The sequence below is a fragment of the Sylvia atricapilla genome, chromosome 17 (genome assembly GCF_009819655.1).
Source record: "Sylvia atricapilla isolate bSylAtr1 chromosome 17, bSylAtr1.pri, whole genome shotgun sequence".
Classification (NCBI taxonomy): Eukaryota; Metazoa; Chordata; class Aves; order Passeriformes; family Sylviidae; genus Sylvia; species Sylvia atricapilla.
The window spans coordinates 13,433,398-13,455,655 of record NC_089156.1 but is presented as its reverse complement, the minus strand read 5'-3'; the positions used below and the strand labels follow the sequence as shown (position 1 = coordinate 13,455,655).

Genomic DNA, 22,258 nt, shown 5'->3' with positions numbered 1-22,258 from the left:
CCAGGAGGGACTTCTCCTTGATGTCCCTGTGCTCTGAGCAATGGCAGTGAAGAGGTTTGTCTCTGTGTCACCAATCAGATTGGGCTGTGGGGAATGGTATAAAAGGGAGACACAGCCCAGAAATAAAGGAGCCATTTTCAGAATTCTGAAGTCAGTCTGTGTCCTGTGGTGTCAGAGAGCTCCACCCAGGTGCCAGCTGAAGGAGCAGGTGGGATTTGGCTCCGACATCTCAACCATTGGATCTTTGCAGAACTTGGACAGAGTCTCTCCAAAGGGAAACGCAGAGAGTCACTTTCTCTAAGCCCTCAGCTTTCCACGCTGAGGAAATCAACTCGAGCTCTTGATTTACCAGGGCTTTGCACCTTGGTGTAACTGCTCACACCCACATAAATCCAATACAACAGGAGCATTTGCCCCCAGATTGTTCAGCTCTGATTCCTACAAAGCCTGTGGTGCTCAAGGGAGAACTGGAGTTCTTAGTGAGTGCAGTTTATTAGAAATGGAAACACACATGCACACAAAAAGCAGAATGATGGATCACAGATTTTACAGCTCCTGCTCTGCAGGATGCAGTCAATGGTGAAAAGTGTCATTATTTCCTGATACTGAAAAGTTGCATGTGGGCATTTATCACTAATATGCCAATGATTTATTTTCACCTGAACTGTCTATTTTTAAGTTGGGACATACAAAAACTGGTTCCTGACAATTGAGAAGTAAATTTCTTGAAAAAAAGTTGCTTAAATTTTAGTAAATACAGAGAAATCATGGTGAGCCTTGTGTGCTGCGCAGGAGGCTGCCACTGCTCACATTTTATAGCTCAGCTGATACCCTTGTATCTGAACATTTATTACTTTCAGGGTTCCTCTTCCATTGGTCACACGATTAATTAGTTAATCAGACCAGTGGGCATCAATTTGCTTTCTGAAAAAACTGATAAAACCTGCAGGAAACATCCCATTCCCACCCCAAATCCCTGCACTGCTCACACACTGATTCATTATTTATCCATCCCATTCGAAGTTGAGATAGTCAGGACTTACTGACTTGCAGCAAGTACCTAAAAGAAAGTGCAAAGCTATTTTAGGACACTCACTGTCCTAAGGAAGAAGAACAAAACATTTACTGTTCCTGTCCTTTTTTCCCCTGAGTCCCTTGAATGTCAAAAAAATATTTCTTCAGACAAAAGAAAGCTTAATTCTTAGAAGACATCCCCAGGAAAAGAAAAACTCGTGTTCTCAGACTTGGAGCTAAACTCCAAAAATGCCAGAATAAGCTTAAAATATCTGGTTTCATTATTTATTTAGGGGAAACGAGATCTCTAAGTTCACCTAGAGCCTGTCCTAGAGGTGCAGAGCAGGCGAGGTAAGAACAGTTCATTCTCCTTTTAAAGTTGATCTTAATCCCACTCTGTGCACATGGAACAGGGCTGGGCTCAGGGGAGGAACAAGAGGAGATAAATGCTTCATCTGTGCACCCTAGAACAGCAAAATACTGCAGAACAGAGAGGTCAGTCAAGGAACAGATCTTTCTTTCTCCAAACAAGCTCTAAACCCAAGATTTACTGTGACAATCAGCTTTCAAAACTTCATTGACAAAAAATGAAGTCTCAGAAGCCAGGCCTATTTCTTGAAACCTTTGGTCAATAGGAAAAAAAAATCACCTTTTGTTCTTGATCCGACACAACCTGCTCTACAGCTGCTGTTTATCAGGCACACTTTTATGACCTGAAATACAATATCAAAATGTTTCATGTGCTTTAGAGAACGAGGCATTATTGACATTTCCATATACTAGAAGCTGAGGGAAAATTGCATATTGATGGTAGCAGAGTTGTTCCAGACAAGAAGGAATAAGAAAGCATTTAAGGTTTGATTAGATACATTCTGGATGTTGGATTTGGCAGCTTTAACACTGGCATAAGGAAAGTGTCTCCTAGCTGTGGTATTTTCTGCCTTCCCTCGACTGCAGATGCACATTTTACCAGAGGATGCTTTGGCTGCTTGTACTGATGGTCACACACTCCCAAAACCTCTCCTGGTGAAATCTTAAACCCAAACAGACAAACAGCAAGCTGCATCTCCATTTCAGTACAGATAGATTTAATTTTTGTTACCATACCAGTCCTTTACTTCCAAATAAATCCACATAAAGTAAACAAATCATGATAGAATTACAGAATTGTTTGGGTTGGAGGAGCTAAAGCCCATGCAGTGCCATGGGCAGGGACATCTCCCACTGTCCCAGGCTGCTCCAAGCCCCAATTCCAGCTGCTCCCAGTGTCCAGCCTGGCCTTGGGCAGGGATCCAGGGGCAGCCCCAGCTGTGCCAGGGAATTCCTGTGCCAGGGCCTCAGCTCCCAGTAAAAAACTTCTTCATAACATCTAATCTAACCCCACTCTCTTTCATGTTCTGTGTGATTTATTCCCCCCAAAAGATAGCTTTGCATTAACAAAATTAAAGCTGCTTTCCAATCACTACTGCTTCTTTTAAAAATCAGGATTAAATGGCAATTACTTAGGAAGAAGCACTATGCTTAATTTGCTCATTTGCAGTGCTGCCAAGCAGCACACTAACTAGATAGTTATCAGCTGTAAAAACCTTATTGAGCAGAAATAGGAATTAATGAAGGCTGCTGCTCCAGAATCAGAGGGTCAGCATCCTCAGGCTGCCTGAGGACCTCTGTTTGTCCCAGAGGTGATTGCACTCAGGATGCTCTCAGGAAGTTCTCTCAGTGGGGAACGTTTTATTTACCACTTACAGACACCAGACAACTAAACAGCATGATTGCAAATCAGGTTAAAATTGCTCATTTATTACTAGATGTTAAGTTTTGAGTTCACTTTGGCATATCAGATTTACCCTAACTCTGATTTTGTAGGGTGGTTTCTGTTTGCTGCAGGAGTAGTGCACTAAGGGATGGCCACAGCACAACCTAAACTCATGTTTCTGTTTAACAGACCATGAAATAACACGGGCCACACCACAGGAGGATTCTGCTCCTGTCAGGGCAGACCTTTTGTTCTCTCGTTATCCACAGTGGCAGATTCATCCGTGGTGTAACACAAACTGTAATTTACTGTGAATTTCTGAGGAAGTCTGCGAGGAGGATCCAACTTTATCACAAGGGAATGGACCAGACAAAGGGAGCTGACTGAGGCTGGAAGGTACCAGGGCACTGCTGCTTGGACACAGAGACCAGCAATGTCACATCTGGGCCACATCTGCTGGCCTCTCAAAGAAACCCTGCACAGGTTAAAGGAAGGGGAGAGAGCTGGCTACGAGCGTTTGTTTCTCCTTTGTCCTCTCTTCTGTTGGTTTGCTCATTACCACAACACTCCGTCCCAGCCCTGGATTTCCTGTCTGCCTTGTCCCTTTCCATTTGGGGGTTTTGCTGAAGTAGGAGTTCACTTCAAACATCACACACCTCGCTGACACTGATTTCTACCAGCAGTGCACTAAAAGGTAAATGAAGGTGCAAGAGCCTTGACTTGGAAGAGAAGCCACGACATTTATCAGAGATGCACAGACTGGGTTGGGAGGGACCTCAAATCCCACCCAGTGTCACCCTGCCATGGCAGGGACATGTCCCACTGCCCCAGGGACACGTCCCACTGCCCCAGGGACACCTCCCACTGCCCCAGGGACATGTCTCACTGCCCCAGGGACACCTCCCACTGCCCCAGGGACACCTCCCACTGCCCCAGGGACATGTCTCACTGCCCCAGGGACACCTCCCACTGCCCCAGGGACACCTCCCACTGCCCCAGGGACATGTCTCACTGCCCCAGGGACACCTCCCACTGCCCCAGGGACACCTCCCACTGCCCCAGGTACACGTCCCACTGCCCCAGGAACACCTCCCACTGCCCCAGGGACACGTCCCACTGCCCCAGGGACACCTCCCACTGCCCCAGGGACACCTCCCACTGCCCCAGGGACACGTCCCACTGCCCCAGGGACACCTCCCACTGCCCCAGGTACACGTCCCACTGCCCCAGGAACACGTCCCACTGCCCCAGGGACACCTCCCACTGCCCTAGGGACACATCCCACTATCCCAGGTACTCCCCATCCTGTCCAGCCTGGCCTGGGACACTCCAGGGACCCAGGGGCAGCCCCAGCTGCTCTGGGCACCCTGGGCTAGGGAAGGATTCCTTCCTGACAGCTAATCTAAATCTACCCCCTCTCAGTTCCAGACAGTGATGCCTCACTCTGTCACAACCCTCCTTTTCTGGAAGACTGATCACCTCCCGTTCCCAGGCACGGTGGTGCTGATCCCTGGAAATCCGTGATGTATTCTTCTGACAGAAGGAATTAGATTTACCTGAGCTCTGTTACAGAAATGGATGGGAAATCGCTTTTCTTTCAGCACGGTCGTTTTTAGCAGTGTAACTGTTGACTGAGGCAGATCTCACATCATAAAGCAAAAGATAAAGAGTTTAACCTCTGGGAGAGACTTTTTTCACACCCTTAAACTGAACTGTGAATTCTATGGAATTACTATTAGAATGACCTGTTTCACTATTAAAATGACCTGTTTCACTATTAAAATGAACTGTTTCACTAATATTTTTTCTTCCCCAAGTTCCAAGCACGCACATCCAAAAAGGAGCAAATCCTCCCCAGTACACCAACTGTTGATCCTGATTTTTTTGTCTTGGGGGATGGATCTGGAGCATTTCCTTTCTGCACAAATTCATTGTGCTGGGATGAAAGGAAATAACTCCAAATGCTCAGAACTCCTGAGTGTTTGCTGCACACTCTCAGTTCTCCAGAATCGAAGAGGCAGTTAAGATTTTAGACAATTTGGCTGGAAGGATTCCAGTCTGTTGGCTTTACCAAATCTCCTGGGCTCCTGGGGAACTGCTGCACTCCTCCCCTCATCCCTTTCATTTTCTGCTTCATGCTCCAGCCCATTTCCATGCAAAGGGCTGCTTGAGACAGGAACAGAGTGCATCTTGGTTTCCTGGCATACATTTACATCCCAATGAAAGCCATGTCTGGAGACACCTGAGTTCATTTTAGGCATTAAATTCAGCAGGAATATTCATATGAGTAAATGTTTTCACAATTGCTTCTGTCCCAGAGGATAGGCTGGAAATGAAATTTGAAGCCTAATATACTCGGTTTTTTTCTGTGAATTTAAGTTTCATAGGAGAACATTGGTTTCTTCACTCTTCACTTTTAAAAGAATATTTCAAATGATCGTATTAATTAAAGTGACTCCATCAAGGCTTAATTTGGGCATTGATGAGGTAATATAAAAATAAAATATATAAAAATATTTAAAAAATCCAATCTATGCTTCCTTTGTGTTGTCAATCTGTGATTTTCTGTAAGACTGAAGTTGAGCCCGTGTAAAAGACAGTTTTGGATTTGGGAAGGTTTTTTTCTTCTAATGAGCTGGAAGATGTAGCAATATGCTTTTTATTACTATTCTTTCTTACATGCCTCTAGTTTTTTTTCTTCCAGCCAATAAAAGGTTTTTTTTGCATGTCTTTGAATAAATGTGTAGGTTCATCAAGTGAAAAAGTACTGTATATTGGAGTCTGCCTATGGAGTAATAAAGGCATTTGCGTGATGCCAACTGTCTGTATTTTTAAAACATGAAAATAACATTAAAAAGAGAAAAGGACTAATTGTTCATACACTGCTTCCACTCCAAACCCATTCCTTCAGTTCACCTTTATATCCCCAGGGAATTGAACTGACGCTGTTGTTATCAGTGCCCATGCAGAGGTGCAGGTTTGGAAGTGATGCAGTTAATGGCTGTGGAACTCAAGGGTTTTTTTTCTCTTTTTAAATTCATATGATTGATGTAGATTATACTGTAATTCTTCCAGGAGGTGCAGATGCAAAATTCTACGGAATTTTAGGAGATGACAGGTAAATCAGCCTCAGTGTGGCCTTTTGCCTTGCAGCCCTCAGAGACGGTCCTGAGATCCTTTTCTGCAGGAGGTTTGCAGGAATAAATGGAAGGGACATTGAGAGCACCAAGTCTGGATATTAATGCAAACAGAACCCACAGACATTCCTGAGCAATATTCCTGGATACTCTCTTCAGTGAATAGTTTGAGACCGGGGTTAGAGAGGAAATCACTTCTTTTTAACCGTCCAGCAGGCACTGACTGAATAAAGGAATTGTTGTCTGCAGCTCCACCTTAAAAAGATTTAGGGCTGAGATCTGATTTGCTAATTCTGAGGCCAAGGCCATCTCCTATTTTTTTTTTTTTCAATAAGCATTTCTAGTCAGGTTTTAGTCATCAACAACTCGGGTCAGTTTAAGTTTATACCTCTCTTGCTCCCAGTTTCCTCGACTTCCACACAGCTTGTGGGAATTTTGATTTAGAGACCAGTCCAAGAACTAAATATCAACAGCTGACGGGAAAATGCTTCTCTGAGCACTGCATAAAGGCATCATAACTTACATTCTTCATTAATATGCAGTTAGGCAATTTATATCCCACTTTAGTCATTAGCATAGAAATTGCCACCAATATACTGCATTCCCAGAGCAAAAATAAAGTAGTGAGGAAAGGCAAAGCTACCACAGAATGTCTGATATTTTTATATCTATGGCTGTGAATAATCAGCCCAGAGAGTCAAACTCTTACACTTTGCTTCCTTATACAGAAATGTTGCTGTGATCACTTCCTCACCACTCTTGATGCCTTACAGCTTGAAACATCAAAATATTTTCTGTAGAATATTTAAAAAAAAAAAAAAATCTAAAATCAGGTTGATATTGTTTCACAATGTCACTCAAGAAAAACGGAGACCATTTTTTTTCCCCATTCAGGAGAATGGTAAATTTAATTTATAATTGTCTTTGTTAATGATCTGCTCGCTGATCCTGGTGGCTTGGGTTAACCAGCAGTAGCTCTGAGGGCAGGAGGAGAGGCTGTGGCCACAGGAGTGAGGTGAGAGCCCGTTTTGGGAGGGTTTGCTGCAGAGACATCCGTGTGTGCCACGGGGGCACCTCCAGCAGGACGGGCTGGAATTGGTGCCAACTTTCCATTACAATTTTGGGGGTCTTAATCAGAGCTGGAGATGTTTCTGTGATGTGGTGGATTCACACTGGAAGGTGATAGTGGAAATTCACGAAGCTCAGATGGAGAAGAGCAAAAAACAAAACAAAACCAAATCAACAAACCCAAAACGAACTGTAAAAAATCCATTGGTGAATTTTCCCAATTTTAAAAATGACACTTCATTTGCACTGCAATAAAAACACCAGCTCCCATCCTTTTCTGCTTTAGAGATGCATTATGAGCGTCTCAAGAGCTCAGTTTCAGGTAGTTCCGTTGTTCCTCAAGCACACTTTTTGTTTTACAAGGGCAGAGCTTTTGACAGTCTTGTTCAAGACATAATTAGAACAATTAAGTCATTTTCGGTTAATTCAGCAGTGAAGAACCCCACAGACTTCAATAGGAGGAGGACTGGCTTTGAACTAAGCTTAGGCATGATTTTTTCCTTATGCCTTTGAAGACACAAATAAAATAATCTCTCTTACATGGCTGGATTTGCTGGCTAATTATCCTCAGCATCTGCAGCACAGAATCCACTCTTGGGCCATTTAAGGTTTGGCAAGACAAATTTGTGGCTCTGCAGTCAGCAAACGGCATCCTTGGCAGAATCACTGACATCAGGGGCTGCCTGGAGCCGCTGCCTTTCCATGCAGGTAAAAATGGATTTCAAAGTGGCTGCACATACATCACCATTCACGCTGGGCTTCCCATTGCAGAATTCTCCGAAAATATCAAAAATCGTGTATTTCTTGCTAGAGGTGGCATCCAAAACCGTGAGAAAATGGGGAGATTTTCCTACAATAAAATAGCAAATAAAAAAAAATTCTTGTGCTTTTTTATGGAGTGTGAATGGCAAAGTTCTCATTTGGAACTGTACCTCACCACAGTTTTAGGAGTGCTCAGAAATGAAATCAGAGTCTCCCCTGTAGCAGAGGCTGTCACAGTGTCTGTGCCAGGTGAAGTGCAAAGTGGAGATATTTGTAACCATGGTGTCATTTCCCTCTCTGTGGACAGACTTTTTCTCCCAATTCCCTGTGTGAATATCCAAAAGTGACAGCACCTTCTCCCTTCTGCTCACCTCTGAGAGCTGCAAGGAACACTCTGAACTTACCAAACCCTGTCCCAGCCACGGTTCCCTCATGAGAAGGTAAAAATGAGCAGTGCTCCTCTCGGATAAAATTTCTGTGTCATTTCTAGTACAAATACTGACACTCTCTAAACACTCTGAGTGTTTCAGCCCTGAACCTTGGCTTTGTGATTCCCTTGCCATATTCCACATTGCTGCTGTGGCTGGGAATGCTGCAAGGGACACAGGCCCCACCTTGCCAGAGTTCTCCCTGCACTCCTGTTCTTGGGATAGAGGTTCCTTGGAAAAAGAGACCATTTCTCACCGTTTGGGGAAGTGTCAGTGATCCCTGAGCAAATGCAAACATCCCACACTCAGTTACTTCATTCAAGTGCGGTTTAAACCCGGCTCTCGAGCATAATGGGATGTTACAGCCAATATTTATTTTTCTTTCATTAGATAAAGAGTATTAAATTGCAATCCTTGAGAAAATTGTACAGACTGTATCACATCTGAATGTGTTTGAGCTTGAGTCTCACTCAGGCAAATTCTCATCACATTCAAATCACCATCATTATGCAAATAAGAACATCCTCATTGCAAGTTTGCAATGGATGGTTGTTTTCTATCCCCATGGATTATCTTCCTCCTGGTAGCAGCTACACACAGCTCACAAAGAGCTCCGCACATCCTGGTTATTCTTCACATTTCTTTTGCCAATTGCAAGCTGCATTTTTTGCCAGCAAGGATGGATTCTGATTGTTCCTCTTCCCATGGATGCTGCTTGGAAAAAAGCACACCCAAACTTCTCTTATCACCAGGGGCTTTGGCTTCTCGAGTGCACTGAATTGTCATGTAGCAAATGAGGTTATCCTGTGAGAGCCATTTCATGGCATCACTCCTGCCTCGAGGGAGACATTCACTATCATTCTGAAAACTGTAAATATGAGGCTGCAAAAGTCACCTTGGTGTTTTCTCTCCATGTGCACGTTGTGCAAAAGGGCCAGGAGCTGCAAAAAGTTACAGCATTTAGCCCAAACACAGCATCTCTCTATTGAAATAATTTGAAACACAGAAAAAGGAGTGGATTGTTATGGAGATGGCAGTCTCCAAGGATCACAAGTCGGCTTGGAAAACTCTGTGTATTTCCCCTCTTTTACTGGTGGGTTGTATTTCACCAGGTAACTCTTTACAAAACAGGAACTGAGGCTCCTCTCACGCCATCACCTTTACCTCTAAACCAACTTCCTTGCACAGCCTGGGATTAAAATTATTTTTCCTTTGGCTTAAATGAAGTCATTAATTCCTATAATGCAAGTGTTGTTTACCTAACACAGGCAAATAATTTAGTTATTAACACGGCACATTTAATTGAATAGTTTGTCCTGCTAAGTGCAGAGTGTGTCATTTGTGTCCTCCTTAAAGGGCACAGAATTTCTTCAGTGTCACTGTTTTCCCTGCTGGGGTGGATGTGTCTTTGACTGCTCACGCTGTTTGCTGCATTTTTGGCCAGGCCAATCACCCCCTTTGCTGAGAAGTGCACGGCTTCATTTTCAACCAATAACTACAGGATATCAGAGAGAAATCACCTTTTTCTCCCTGATCAGACCATGTGCAAAGTCCAGTTTAATCCAAGGGCCTGCTGTGCCCTGGAGAGGATGCAGGATGTCCCTGGCAGCTCTGCTCCCCCAGGTGTAACTCTGCCTGAGCAAGGGGCTCTCCTGCCCTGCAGCAGCCCCACAAACACCCTCCAGCGATGAAACCGTGGGCCAGGTCACAGACACACGGCACAGCAAAGAAACGAAAATGAAACCAGCTGCTCTTAACCAAAATAAGGCCTGCAGAAGGATGTAGCTTACCTTGGGAGCCCCATTTCCTCATGACAGCTGGTTTATTGCACCTCTTGCAGGCCGTGGGTTTAATCGATAGAAAACTGCGCTAATGGAACAAGATCCCGCAATGTTTCCTGACAAGCACTTGTAAATTTTTTCTGGAATACTTCTTGTTAAACAAAGATTAAATGTGGCTATTAAAAGCTGGCAATAATGTTCCAGGAAGAGAGCTTTATTTCTACACATGAAATGGGTACTGGGAAAGGATTGTTAGGCTCTGTAAACTTAAAAAAATGAGGTAGTGACAGAACAGCTATTACTTTATATAAATAGTGCAATAAGCAAAGCTGCACTTGCCTTGGACTGCATGGCTGGGACATGCTCAGCAGCACAGAAAGCAAACAAAAATTGTGTTCATTCCTATAGATCAGCACTTCAGGTAAAATAACCTGAACTGCATCAACACCACGATATTAATTGATAGTGTTTAATTGAACCACCTCGGCACTCATTGCTGAGGGCATTACTCACACTGTAATGGTGTCATTAACCTGGCAATTGTCACTTCGATTTCCTGGGTACAAAACAACCTGAAATGGTGAAATGGTGCTCGACAAAAAAACCCCAACCAACCAACCAAACTTGAAACGATGCCAAACATAACTGAGGTTTTAATTTGCTGCCTGAATCAAAGATCCAGATCATGAACATCCCCATGGCCATGGAAAGTCTTCCTGACCTGCTGTAACCAACTCTCTGAGCTGATGCTCATCACAGAAGAGAGCTCAAGTTTTTGACCTTCCAGCCTGAGTCCGAAGGTTTCAGGGCTGCAGAATAATTCCTTGATCCTTAAACAATGCCAAGAGCATGCCCAAAGCTCAGGTTTCTGTCAGGAAAGAAAGTGAAGCTGATGCCCATGAGCAGGAAGATCATCTGCAGGACAGAAATGAGCACATCAGCAATCTGCAGTAGCTGTTCACCTGTGGGTGGAACGGGATCCTGTGGGATGGAAAAAGCGTTTCCTGGGATTTCCCAGACGGGTTTTGTGGCTCAGAACCCACAAAGAGCCTGGCTTTGCTGGGCTTTGGGGGCTCTGACCCCTCCATCTGCTGCTTTCCTCCTGAAGCTGGGGCACAGCAAAACAAAGAACGGAAAGCTCTGGGGCTGGAAGGAGACAGAGCAGAGCTGAACTGTCCCGTGGTGTTGGCACAGCCTGAGGATCCTGCTGGTGTAATGCTGGGGAGTGCTGGACACAACCCTGAACTGGGAACACCACCCCCTGTCCCCTCCCGGGGAATGTCCCCACCACGAGTTCAAATGTCACCACAGGGTCACTCTCCTGCCAGAAAAATGTGGTTTTGTGTTGCCACTGATGATCACAGCCCTGCCCAGGAGGGACCTCGATGTTCACTGCACGTTGCCCGTTATGTAATTCAGTGTTAAATCTCGATTTATGTCATTTTGTGATAAAGATTGCATCTGCTCTAATCCGGGGATAATCCTTGCTTATTTTTGGAGATCCTTGAAAACAAACTCTGTGACAAGATCTATCCAAAGGTATTCCTGAAACCTCTAGATGATCAATTAACAGCAAGTCTATTTTTTGGCAATTCTCCTGGTCAAATAAAGGCTTTTGATGCTCATCCAAAGATGTAGGAGATTGCCTTTTTCTCCTTGTGCAAATCACAAGCCAGACTTTTGAAGTTAATCATGGCTTAATTCAAGTACCAATAAGAGTTAGATGAGAATCAGGTGAAGTGCTTTAAACCAAGTAATGAGAGAATTCTCTCAATAAAAACCCACCAACTAATTTCTTCATAATCCTATGGAGTAATGATTTTGGAAAATGCAGTATTCAGAAGGACAATATTTTATTTCTACTCCTTCAGCTTTTCATCTAAAAATATTTATAACAACTCTAATACTTGTTTTTCAGTTCACCTGCTGTGCCTTTAAACGTTTACATTCTGTTTTCCCAGAGAAACCGAAAGAGAAATCCAAACTTCCATTTCCTCCACGTGGGTTTTTCTGGGCTCCTGGGTTTGTTGGGTAGCTTTAATTCACCAAACAAAAGGAACAGCCAACAAACCTGTGCCTCTCCTGTGGCCTGGGGACAGATGTTCACAACAGCAGTGCTGTGGGACCAAACACCAGCAGCTCCCTTCAGTGGAATTTAAGCATCTTAGGGAGCTCCTGGTAAACCTGGCTTAAAATTAATCCACAAAAAGAAGAAGAAAAAAAATCAGTCTTCTTCTAAAACTCCCATTTAAACCACTCTATTCCTTGCAGGTTCTCACCCCTCAGCTTTTCAATTGTGTGTGCAAACTCGTTTCTTTTTCACAGGATCTTGTTTTCAGAGTTGTTGGTTTGGGGTTTGGTTTTTTTGTCCCACATTCATGGAGCTGGTGTAATCTTCCCCTCCCCAGTTTCTCCTCCTGCAGCTCCAGCTGCAAGGACAGGCAACGTTTATCGTGAGAAGGCTGAAATATTCTGGATATTTTCCGTTCCTCCTCCCGTTTCCTGACGCTGCAGTTTCAGTAGGAAACCTACTCCAGGGTGGAAGCTGTTTGTAACGTAGTGTAAGGGCTTCCTACCATATGCTCTGCCATCTGTGAGAAGAATGAGGGCTTGGGGAAAAAAAAGACAAAACTTTCAGTGTGACTGGAGCTGAACTGCCTGTGATTTCTGCTCTGAGGAAACCTGGAGATGTCAGTTTGTGCGTGAGAGATGGTGTGAATCCCTCTGCCCCTGTCCCTTCCCCGCTGATCAAGTGTTTTCTGGGTGAAACCAGGGGCTGGGGTCCCTGGGCTGAGTGGGGCTGAGCACACCTCGGTGGTGGCTGTGCAGACACTTGAGCTGTTTGCAGTGATTTCATGGACTGACACTGGAGAGGGCAGGTGCAGCTTTGCTGTACAGATGTTAAACCTCCTCACAGATGTCCCTGGAACTCCTTTAACACCTTTTGTCTGCCCTGGTCACCTCTGGTATTTCCAATTAAGTGAGGCCAGACAGGGAAAGGTTCATGGGCTGGACTGGACAGCTCAAACACCCCCCAAACGACCAAAAAACCCACAGAAAACAGGCAGAAAGACAAACTGTTTAATTTCAAATGTCTTTCTAGAAATCACCTTTAAATCTTACAAGTTCCTGTATTGCAAAGATCTTTCCCCCTGACGTGTCTGGTGTCTCACCACTGCAATGGAGTCAGCAAATCTGGATTTGGAGGTGAAAGGTTCACTGTCCTCTGCAGCAGGTTTGAATTTGGCCCTACAGAACTGCTCCTTTTGCTAAGCTGGATCTTCCATTCATAAATATTTTATAAAGAGTCAATAAATCATTAACCTCTAATAGCATGACAACGTGGATATAAGAGTAAAAAAATGTAGTAATCACGTTACTGTTGGGTATTACCTATAAGCAAATAACAGACTTCATTAGGCATAACAATCATTTATCCCCTCATTAAAAATCGATTCGACTTACACTTTATAGATTAACCCTAAAAAATGTTTTCGTGTGATCTAAAACCACACAGAATCTGGTATGCAGACAAAATACTGCAAAAAAAACATGGCTAATATTTTTTGGGCCACAACAATTCTTCAGCAGCCAACAGAGACCCAAGAAGGGAACCAGACCAATATATTCTGTACGAAAATATTGGAGTAATTCTCTTATTTAAGTAATCCCATTCTTTCTGAATCCATATGAAGTGAGACAGTCAGTCAGTGCGCTTTAAGGGACTCAGCTAACTTGGTATGTAGAAATAAAAAAACTTTAAAAGCCAGAAGTTTTGCTTTTTCTTCTAATGCCCTTGGTTCCTGTTCCCTCAGGTCCTTTATTTCACTTTATTCTGTCCATTTATGCTAACTTGGTATGTAGAAATAAAAAAACTATAAAAACCAGAAGTTTTGTTTTTTCTTCTAATACCTTTATTTCACTTTATTCTGTCCGTCTCTGCCCAGGTGCGGCCAGACGCAGCGCCCGCCCCGTTGGGTGAGGACCCCGGTGTCCCCGAGCGCGGGGCTGGGCTGTCACCGCGGCACTAGGGGTCACTGGCACTCCATCGGTGACACAGCGGCGGGGCTTTGGCACAGCGGAGCGCCTCTGCCGGCACTGGGGAGTGTCGGGGCTGGGAGGGCTGCTGGGCACACGGCTGGGCACACACCTCTTCTTCCTTCATTCCGGGGTTTGTCCTGTCTGCCACATCCCCGGTTCTGCTGTTTGTCCCTGTGTCAGTGTGTTTGCCACGGCTGGGACTGCCCGTGTTCCCCGTGTTCCCTGGGGTTTGTCCTGCTGCCACATCCCCGGTTCTGCTGTTTGTCCCTGTGTCAGCCCAGTCCAGGGCTGGAACTGCTCTGTCCGTGTTCATTCCTTCATTCCCTGGGTCTGTCCTCTCTCCCACATCCCTGAGCTCTCCTGTTTGTCCCTGTGTTACCCGAGCGCAGGGCTGGGAATTGCCCGAGTTCCGCGTGTTCCCTGGGGTTTGTCCTGTCTCCCACATCCCTGAGCTGTGCTGTTTGTCCCAGTGCCACCCGAGCCCAGGGCTGGGAATTGCCCTGCCCGTGTTCACTCCTATATTCCCTGGGTTTCTCTGCCCGTGTTCCCCGTGTCCCCCGGGGCTGGGGACTCCGACCCTTCCCCTCCAGGGCACACTCACCAGCCTGGATCACCCAAACCTCTCCCTGCCAGCACCGGGCTCCTTCTTTCCGACGCATGTCGAGCACAGAACATCAGCTGCTCCTCCGAAAAAAAATTTCTAATCACTGAAGATCAGACCTCTACTCAAAATATTGTGTTACAAATTGTAGTTCGTGCATTTAACGACCCTTCTATTAAAAATCGTCTGTTGATTAAGCATAAAAGTTGCATTTTAAATCCCGTTAATAGAATTGCTGTGTTTTCAGTATTATTTCCTATTGGAAAGGAAGGTCTAAATGATGAATTGAGGAATCTCCGTCTTGAGTTTCCAGAAAAGAAAGCTGCAGTACACGCAGGGAAATGTTTTCTTATCCCCAGAGGAATTTAAATGGGCTTTGCCTTCCTTGCTTGCACCACAGCTCAGGTCAGGCGGGGTAACACCATCCCCAGTTCTGCTGGTTCACGCTCTCTGCTGCTCCAAACCCGCGGGTTTCCCTCTGCCCACCGGGAATGTTCTCGGATTTCCAGCCGGACTCTGGGAGCACTGACATTGCAGCCCCCCAATCACTCTGACATTGCAGCCCCCCAATCACTCTGACATTGCAGCCCCCCAAACTCTCTGACATTGCAGCCCCCCAAACTCTGACATTGCAGCCCCCCAATCACTGACATTGCAGCCCCCCAATCACTGACATTGCAGCCCCCCAAACTCTCTGACATTGCAGCCCCTCAATCACTGACATTGCAGCCCCCCAATCACTGACATTGCAGCCCCTCAAACTCTGACATTGCAGCCCCCCAAACTCTGACATTGCAGCCCCCCAATCACTGACATTGCAGCCCCTCAATCACTGACATTGCAGCCCCTCAATCACTGACATTGCAGCCCCCCAAACTCTGACATTGCAGCCCCCCAATCACTGACATTGCAGCCCCTCAATCACTGACATTGCAGCCCCCCAAACTCTGACATTGCAGCCCCCCAATCACTGACATTGCAGCCCCTCAATCACTGACATTGCAGCCCCCCAAACTCTGACATTGCAGCCCCTCAATCACTGACATTGCAGCCCCTCAATCACTGACATTGCAGCCCCTCAATCACTGACATTGCAGCCCCTCAATCACTGACATTGCAGCCCCTCAATCACTGACATTGCAGCCCCCCAATCACTGACATTGCAGCCCCTCAATCACTGACATTGCAGCCCCTCAATCACTGACATTGCAGCCCCCCAATCACTGACATTGCAGCCCCTCAAACTCTGACATTGCAGCCCCCCAAACTCTCTGGCATTGCAGCCCCCCAAACTCTCTGACATTGCAGCCCCTCAATCACTGACATTGCAGCCCCCCAATCACTGACATTGCAGCCCCTCAATCACTGACATTGCAGCCCCCAAACTCTGACATTGCAGCCCCTCAATCACTGACATTGCAGCCCCTCAATCACTGACATTGCAGCCCCCCAAACTCTCTGACATTGCAGCCCCCCAATCACTGACATTGCAGCCCCCCAAACTCTCTGACATTGCAGCCCCTCAAACTCTGACATTGCAGCCCCCCAAACTCTCTGACATTGCAGCCCCCCAAACTCTCTGACATTGCAGCCCCCCAATCACTGACATTGCAGCCCCCCAAACTCTGACATTGCAGCCCCTCAATCACTCTGCTGAGCCAACTCGGCAGCTCTCGCCGCTCTGGTGCCTGCTCGTTTTCTCCCGATATATCGATAGTTCTCCTCCCGCTGACTCTCCCCCGAGGGGCACACACATCGGTTTGTTTATTGAGTTTTCTCTGGGCTGGCCTCGGCATCTTGTGTGATTTGGTCCTTATAAATCATTGATATGAGCGCAGCAACGTGCAGCCACAGCAGCCTCTGAACTCCTCCCGTCAGATAAAGCGGGTTAATGCATTAGTTCATTAATTCAGATCCAAAAGCCCCCCTAGATACACCTCTGCCTATCAGCGTGCTGCTGATGCGGCTGATAAGAGCCAAGCTGTGTTGTGATAAGGCCCTTTGTCACTTGTAGCATGACAAAAGAAACCATTCGGAACTGAGATATTTCTGAGTTTTGGTTGGGAACAGGGGAAGGAGAGTGGAAATTCTGACATCATCTCCCTTTGCAGCGGCTGTGAGCCGACAGCACGACGCTGAGCTGTGGGAATGCTGCTCCACTGAGGCTGGGGTCTCATCATAAGGACATGGCACTGGAGGGACACTGCCAGGGACAGCAGAACCCTGTCACACAGATCTGCCTCCAGCAGAACCCTGTCACACAGACCTGCCTCCAGCTTCTTCAGTGACTCTGCTCTTCTCACCCAACAGAAGCATCGTAAGGAAATCAAGAGATTTCAGTTTTTATTCCCCTGTGTGATTTTGAGTGAACAGATGAGAATTAACAAAGATTTAATGCTTCATCCTGCTGTCACTGCAACAAAAATCAAGTGCTGGTTAATGTAAAAAAAAGGGGGTAGAAGGCAGAAATGAAAAGGCAACTGAAGCGAGTGACTCAGTGTGGTCTTTGTGGCATCTCCCATGAAGCTGTTCCGATTTTCAGAGCATTTCTGTGGGAGCATCACACACAGAGACTCAGCTGTGGCTGTGCAGCTGGCCAAGCTGGGGCTGCACCCAAAGGAAGTCCCTTCCCCTGAGACTGGCTCACACACACAGAGAAACGGCCCCAGAGAGGTGTGGTGAGGAAATAAGAGATAGAAACATGAAATAATAATGGAACAACTTGGGCTGTGCATTCCAAGTGGCAGCCACAGTACACCTGCTGTCAGTGGTCTGAAGACAACACATGAAATTGTATAAAATTGCTGGGAGGTCAAGCTGATCACGCTGATGCCTTTTCTCAATCTCTGACTCTAATTGCTCCTCTCTTTGGACGTTGTGCAGTTGCAAACCCAGATAATCCATTTCAATGCCCTCTGTGCAATCCCCAGCAAGGGAGAAAAAAAATGCCGGAGTAAAAATCTGTGTCTGTAAAAATCAATGGCAAGGCGTTCACTGACGTCAGCAGCACCAGGATTTTCCCTCAGAGTTTAACTGAAAGTGAAAAATATTTTTGGAGAACAATGTGTAACTATCCATGTAAAAACACCCAATAACGTGCCTGGCTCTTCCAGGTCTGTGGGCACTGAGAGACAATTTTTAACTCCAACTGGCTTTTGGAGTGAATTGTTTCCTTTCAGATCACTAGGCACATTCTGTATTTCCATGTCTTTTTATCTCTCTATCTCTCTATCTCTCTAGATTTATTTATTGAGATAACTGTATCTCTATCTGTCTATCTACAGGTGAAATCCTGGGCAGAGGACCATTTTTTCTCATGTACCTGGCTCCAGTTTTCCTTGTCTGCAGTTCTTTGCCTTGTTGGCAGGGCCTCCCCCAGACCTGTGCTTAAAACCCACCCTCAAACAAAAATGGGAATCGATAAACTGCTCACAACCATTAGTTATTTTAATGACACACAGTTGAGGTATCACACTGCAGATGAGCCAAGATGTCTCAGGGTGAGGATGGATCTTTTCATGGCCTTTTGGGGTGTGGATTAATCAGTTTTCTACCTTTCCCATTAGGCTGTGGGTTTCCAGGTCTCCCCACTCTGTCTCGTGTTTTCCTGACGCCAGTTCTTCCTTCCCAATTAGTGGTGTTAATCACCCAGGAAAAGATGAGGCATTCCTGCCAAAATAACATATTGCTAATGAAGAGGAAGATGTTTTCTCGTGACGAGGGTACGAACGGCTGTGATTTCCCTGGGCAGGGCACAGGAAGGGTTCTCAGCCCGGAGCTGTTGGCCAGGGCACTTGGCACAGCCGATGTGCTGTCACCTGCCCCGGTGGGCACAGGCAGGGACACTCACCCTGCGGGGGAGGTTGGGCTGCCCTCACCTCCGGCTTCAGTAAAATGCCCACCGAACCAAACGTAGGATTATTTCTGGGCAGGGCAAGAAATGGTCGTTCTAGTTACCCTGAATGGCTGCAAGGCTTTAAAATCCCCAAAAGGCACAAAATATCCCCAAATGGGCACAAAATAACTGAATGAAAAGCACAGAGGCAGAAACTGCAGGAGTAAAAGGAGAAGAGAATCTTAGTTTGGTTTTCTTATTATTCCAGTATTTTTTTTTTTTTCTTAAACTACTTTGGTGGCTAAACTGCCCACGCCTGTATCTGGAGAGAAAGCTCTTCCTCTGCACTTTTTATACTTTGCAGAGATTTCTTTCTGAAGCTTCTTCAGCAGGGCACAGATTACCTGGGGTGTTATCCAGTTAATTCAGTGCCCTGCCGCTGAATGAGGCTGGACACTGATTCCTCCTCCAGAGCACGACTCCTGTGTCTGGGCTGGAGTGTTGTTTAACAAGGATTCTGCTCTGTTGTACAGCTCTGCAAGGCCACAGCCTCTGCCAGCCACAGGTCTGGATCCTGTCTCAGGTGGGGATACTCTGAGCTGGTACATTGGTGTTTGCAGTGCAGCGACAGCTCCGGTGATGTGCTTCGTTTCAGCTCTGGGGAGCCTCTCCGGAGCTGGGAATCCTTCCAAAGCTGCCATGAACTTCTCAAATGAATTCACACCACCACACAAAACACAGCCTTTTCTCACTGCATGGGTAATCGTGTACTTCTCAGTGTTGGCAAACAGAAAGTGTGCAAAGTTTATTTTGATAGACTATTTACAGCTTCAGTGTTGGGATGTTGATATACAGACGAATATTTTTATTGCTCCCAAACATGTACTCCATGAAGGAAGAAAACGACTATAAATTCTGGTGGCTACTTCTTGTTTTCCTTTGTTTTGTTTTGGCTGTGGTAAATCGCATTTTGCTGCAATTCTATCTGCCAAGGACAATATAAATCTCATTATTAAGCCTAACCAAATGTTTGGGTTAGTGTTGACACCTTCTGTAATGGAAAACCTGAGGTCAGTGATTCTCCCCCAGCACTTCTGGAGCCTATTTTAGACCGAATGTCGGTATTTTTGCTGCTGTTTTTGCTACATGCACTAAGCAGTCCATTACACACCCCTCACATTATTTCCCTATTCTGCCTGCACCGCCCGTGGTTTGGCTCACGACTGTTGCAGCGGCTCGGGGAGAGCTGAAAACGCGAAAATTGGCCTGAGGGAAGGAGCCAAAGCCTCGCCACGTGCAGCAGCACGCTCAGGCCAGCGCGTCCCTCCCGGGGCCGCGGGGATGTGAGCTCCGGATGTCTTCGGTTCCCGGCCCGGGGATGGTCCCGGAGCGGGGATGGTCCCGGCCCGGGGATGGTCCCGGCCCGGGGATGGTCCCGGAGCGGGGATGGTCCCGGCCCGGGGATGGTCCCGGAGCGGGGATGGTCCCGGAGCAGGGATGGTCCCGGAGCGGGGATGGTCCCGGAGCGGGGATGGTCCCGGCCCGGGGATGTTCTGCCTGCCCGTGCTCACGGAGCCGCCTCTGCCCTGCCCTGCTCTATCCTGTGCCCTGTCCTGAGCCCTGGTCCGTGTCCTGCCCTGTCCCCTGTGCCCTGTCCCCTGTGTCCTGTGTCCTGCCCGCCGAGGACCAGCCGGGTTCCAGCCCGGGGAGCGGAGCCGCCTCCCGCCGCGCCCGGGGGGACCGGGGCTGGGCAGCGGGGCAGGAGGTGGGCAGGGGCCGGGCAGGAACCGGGCATTGGGGCCGGGCACTGGGGCTGGTGGGCGCATCTCCGGCCCATCCCCGCACATCCCCGGTCCATCCCCGCACATCCCCGGCACATCCCCGCACATCCCCGCATATCCCCGGCCCATCCCCGGCCCATCCCCGGCCCATCCCCGGTCCATCCCCGGCCCATCCCCGCACATCCCCGGTCCATCCCCGGTCTATCCCCGGCACATCCCCGGTCCATCCCCGCACATCCCCGGTCCATCCCCGCACATCGCCGGTCCATCCCCGGTCCATCCCCGCACATCCCGGCCCATCCCCGGCCCATCCCCGGCCCATCCCCGGCCCATCCCCGGCCCATCCCCGGTCCATCCCCGCACATCCCCGGCCCATCCCCGGCCCATCCCCGGTCTATCCCCGCACATCCCCGGCCCATCCCCGGTCCATCCCCGGTCTATCCCCGCACATCCCCGGCCCATCCCCGGCCCATCCCCGCACATCCCCGGCCCATCCCCGGCCCATCCCCGGTCTATCCCCGCACATCCCCGGCCCATCCCCGGCCCATCCCCGCACATCCCCGGCCCATCCCCGGCCCATCCCCGGTCCATCCCCGGCCCATCCCCGGTCTATCCCCGCACATCCCCGGTCTATCCCCGCACATCCCCGGCCCATCCCCGGCCCATCCCCGCACATCCCCGGCCCATCCCCGCACATCCCCGGCCCATCCCCGGTCCATCCCCGCACATCCCCGCACATCCCCGGCCCATCCCCGGTCTATCCCCGCACATCCCCGGCCCATCCCCGGTCCATCCCCGGTCTATCCCCGCACATCCCCGCACATCCCCGGCCCATCCCGGCCCATCCCCGGCCCATCCCGGCCCATCCCCGGCCCATCCCCGCACATCCCCGGCCCATCCCCGGTCCATCCCCGGTCTATCCCCGGCACATCCCTGGCCCATCCCCGCACATCCCCGCACATCCCCGCACATCCCCGGCCCATCCCCGCACATCCCCGGCCCATCCCCGCACATCCCCGGCCCATCCCCGCACATCCCGGCCCATCCCCGCTCCGCCCCGCTCCGCCCGCCCCGCTCGGCGCTGCCCGGGGATTGGGGCTGCGGGCCGGCCGGGGCCGAGGCGGGGCTTGGCCGCCCTTATTACCGATCTGAGGGGCGGCCGAGGCGGTGTGTGGCGGGGCCGCGGCTCGGGCCGGTCCCCGCGGGATGCTGCGGCGGGGCCGGCGCGGACGGGCCGGGCCCGGGGCCGGCAGGAGAGAACCGGCCGCCGCCGCCGGCCCCGGCAGCGCTGGGCGCATCGCCGGCCCTCACCTGCGGGCCCTCAGCTGCTCCCTGCCGTGCGCCGGCTCACACGGGCCAGCGAGGAAATCGACAACTTGAAAACACCAAACCCGAAAAAACCGAAAGAGAGGAAAAAAAAAAAGGAAAAAAAAAATAAAAAGGAGCGCGCAACACGGAGAGCTGTGGATGGTTTGGGCGCTGAGCGGCATCGCCGAAAAGGAAAACTTTGGTGGCGCCGGGGCTGAGGCGCACCCCGGGGACGGGCTGGCTGCCCCCGGCGCCTCCGGAGCCCAGAGCGCTCCTGGCGCTGATGGCCAGCGGGCTCGGGGCGCTTCTCGCACCATCATCCCTTCTGAAGCAAGGAGGGAGGAAGGGGGAAGGGTTAACGCTGAAGAAGTAAGTCTTCTCCGCGGAGGAAATGCCTTTTTGCGCTTTCCAGATGACCTTTTCCGCAAACGTAGCGTCTGCAGCTGCCCGGGTTTGGTTGTGAGCACGGAGTGCGCGGAGCCGATCCGGAGCCCGTGGGATGTGCGCCTCCGGGATTAGCAATATGGGGCAGCTGCTGTCGCCTCTCCTCCTGAGCCTGGCAGCAGTTTTTTCCAAAGGTAAGGCTCAGTCTCTTCTGCTTCACTGCGTCTTGTTCCTTATTCTGCGCGGGCAGCCTTTGTCCCCCGTCTCTGTAACGCCTCGATAGCCACGATTCGAGGGGAAGGCTTGGGGAGCCGTGTGCCGGTCAGAACCGGAGGATGCGATGGGGAAGGCTGAAGGATGTT

General features: G+C 48.8%; 1 protein-coding gene across 1 annotated transcript in view; it reads left to right on the top strand.

Annotated features, from left to right (window-relative positions):
• The first annotated feature begins 22,010 nt into the window (after positions 1-22,010).
• The window catches only part of LOC136369141 (transmembrane protein 132D-like), a 47,265-nt gene continuing 47,017 nt past the window's right edge, over positions 22,011-22,258 (top strand). Inside the window, exon 1 of the mRNA XM_066331807.1 lies at positions 22,011-22,090. Within this exon, the coding sequence (XP_066187904.1) occupies positions 22,012-22,090 (79 nt within the window). The 5' untranslated portion in view covers position 22,011. The remainder of the gene's footprint in view (positions 22,091-22,258) is intronic.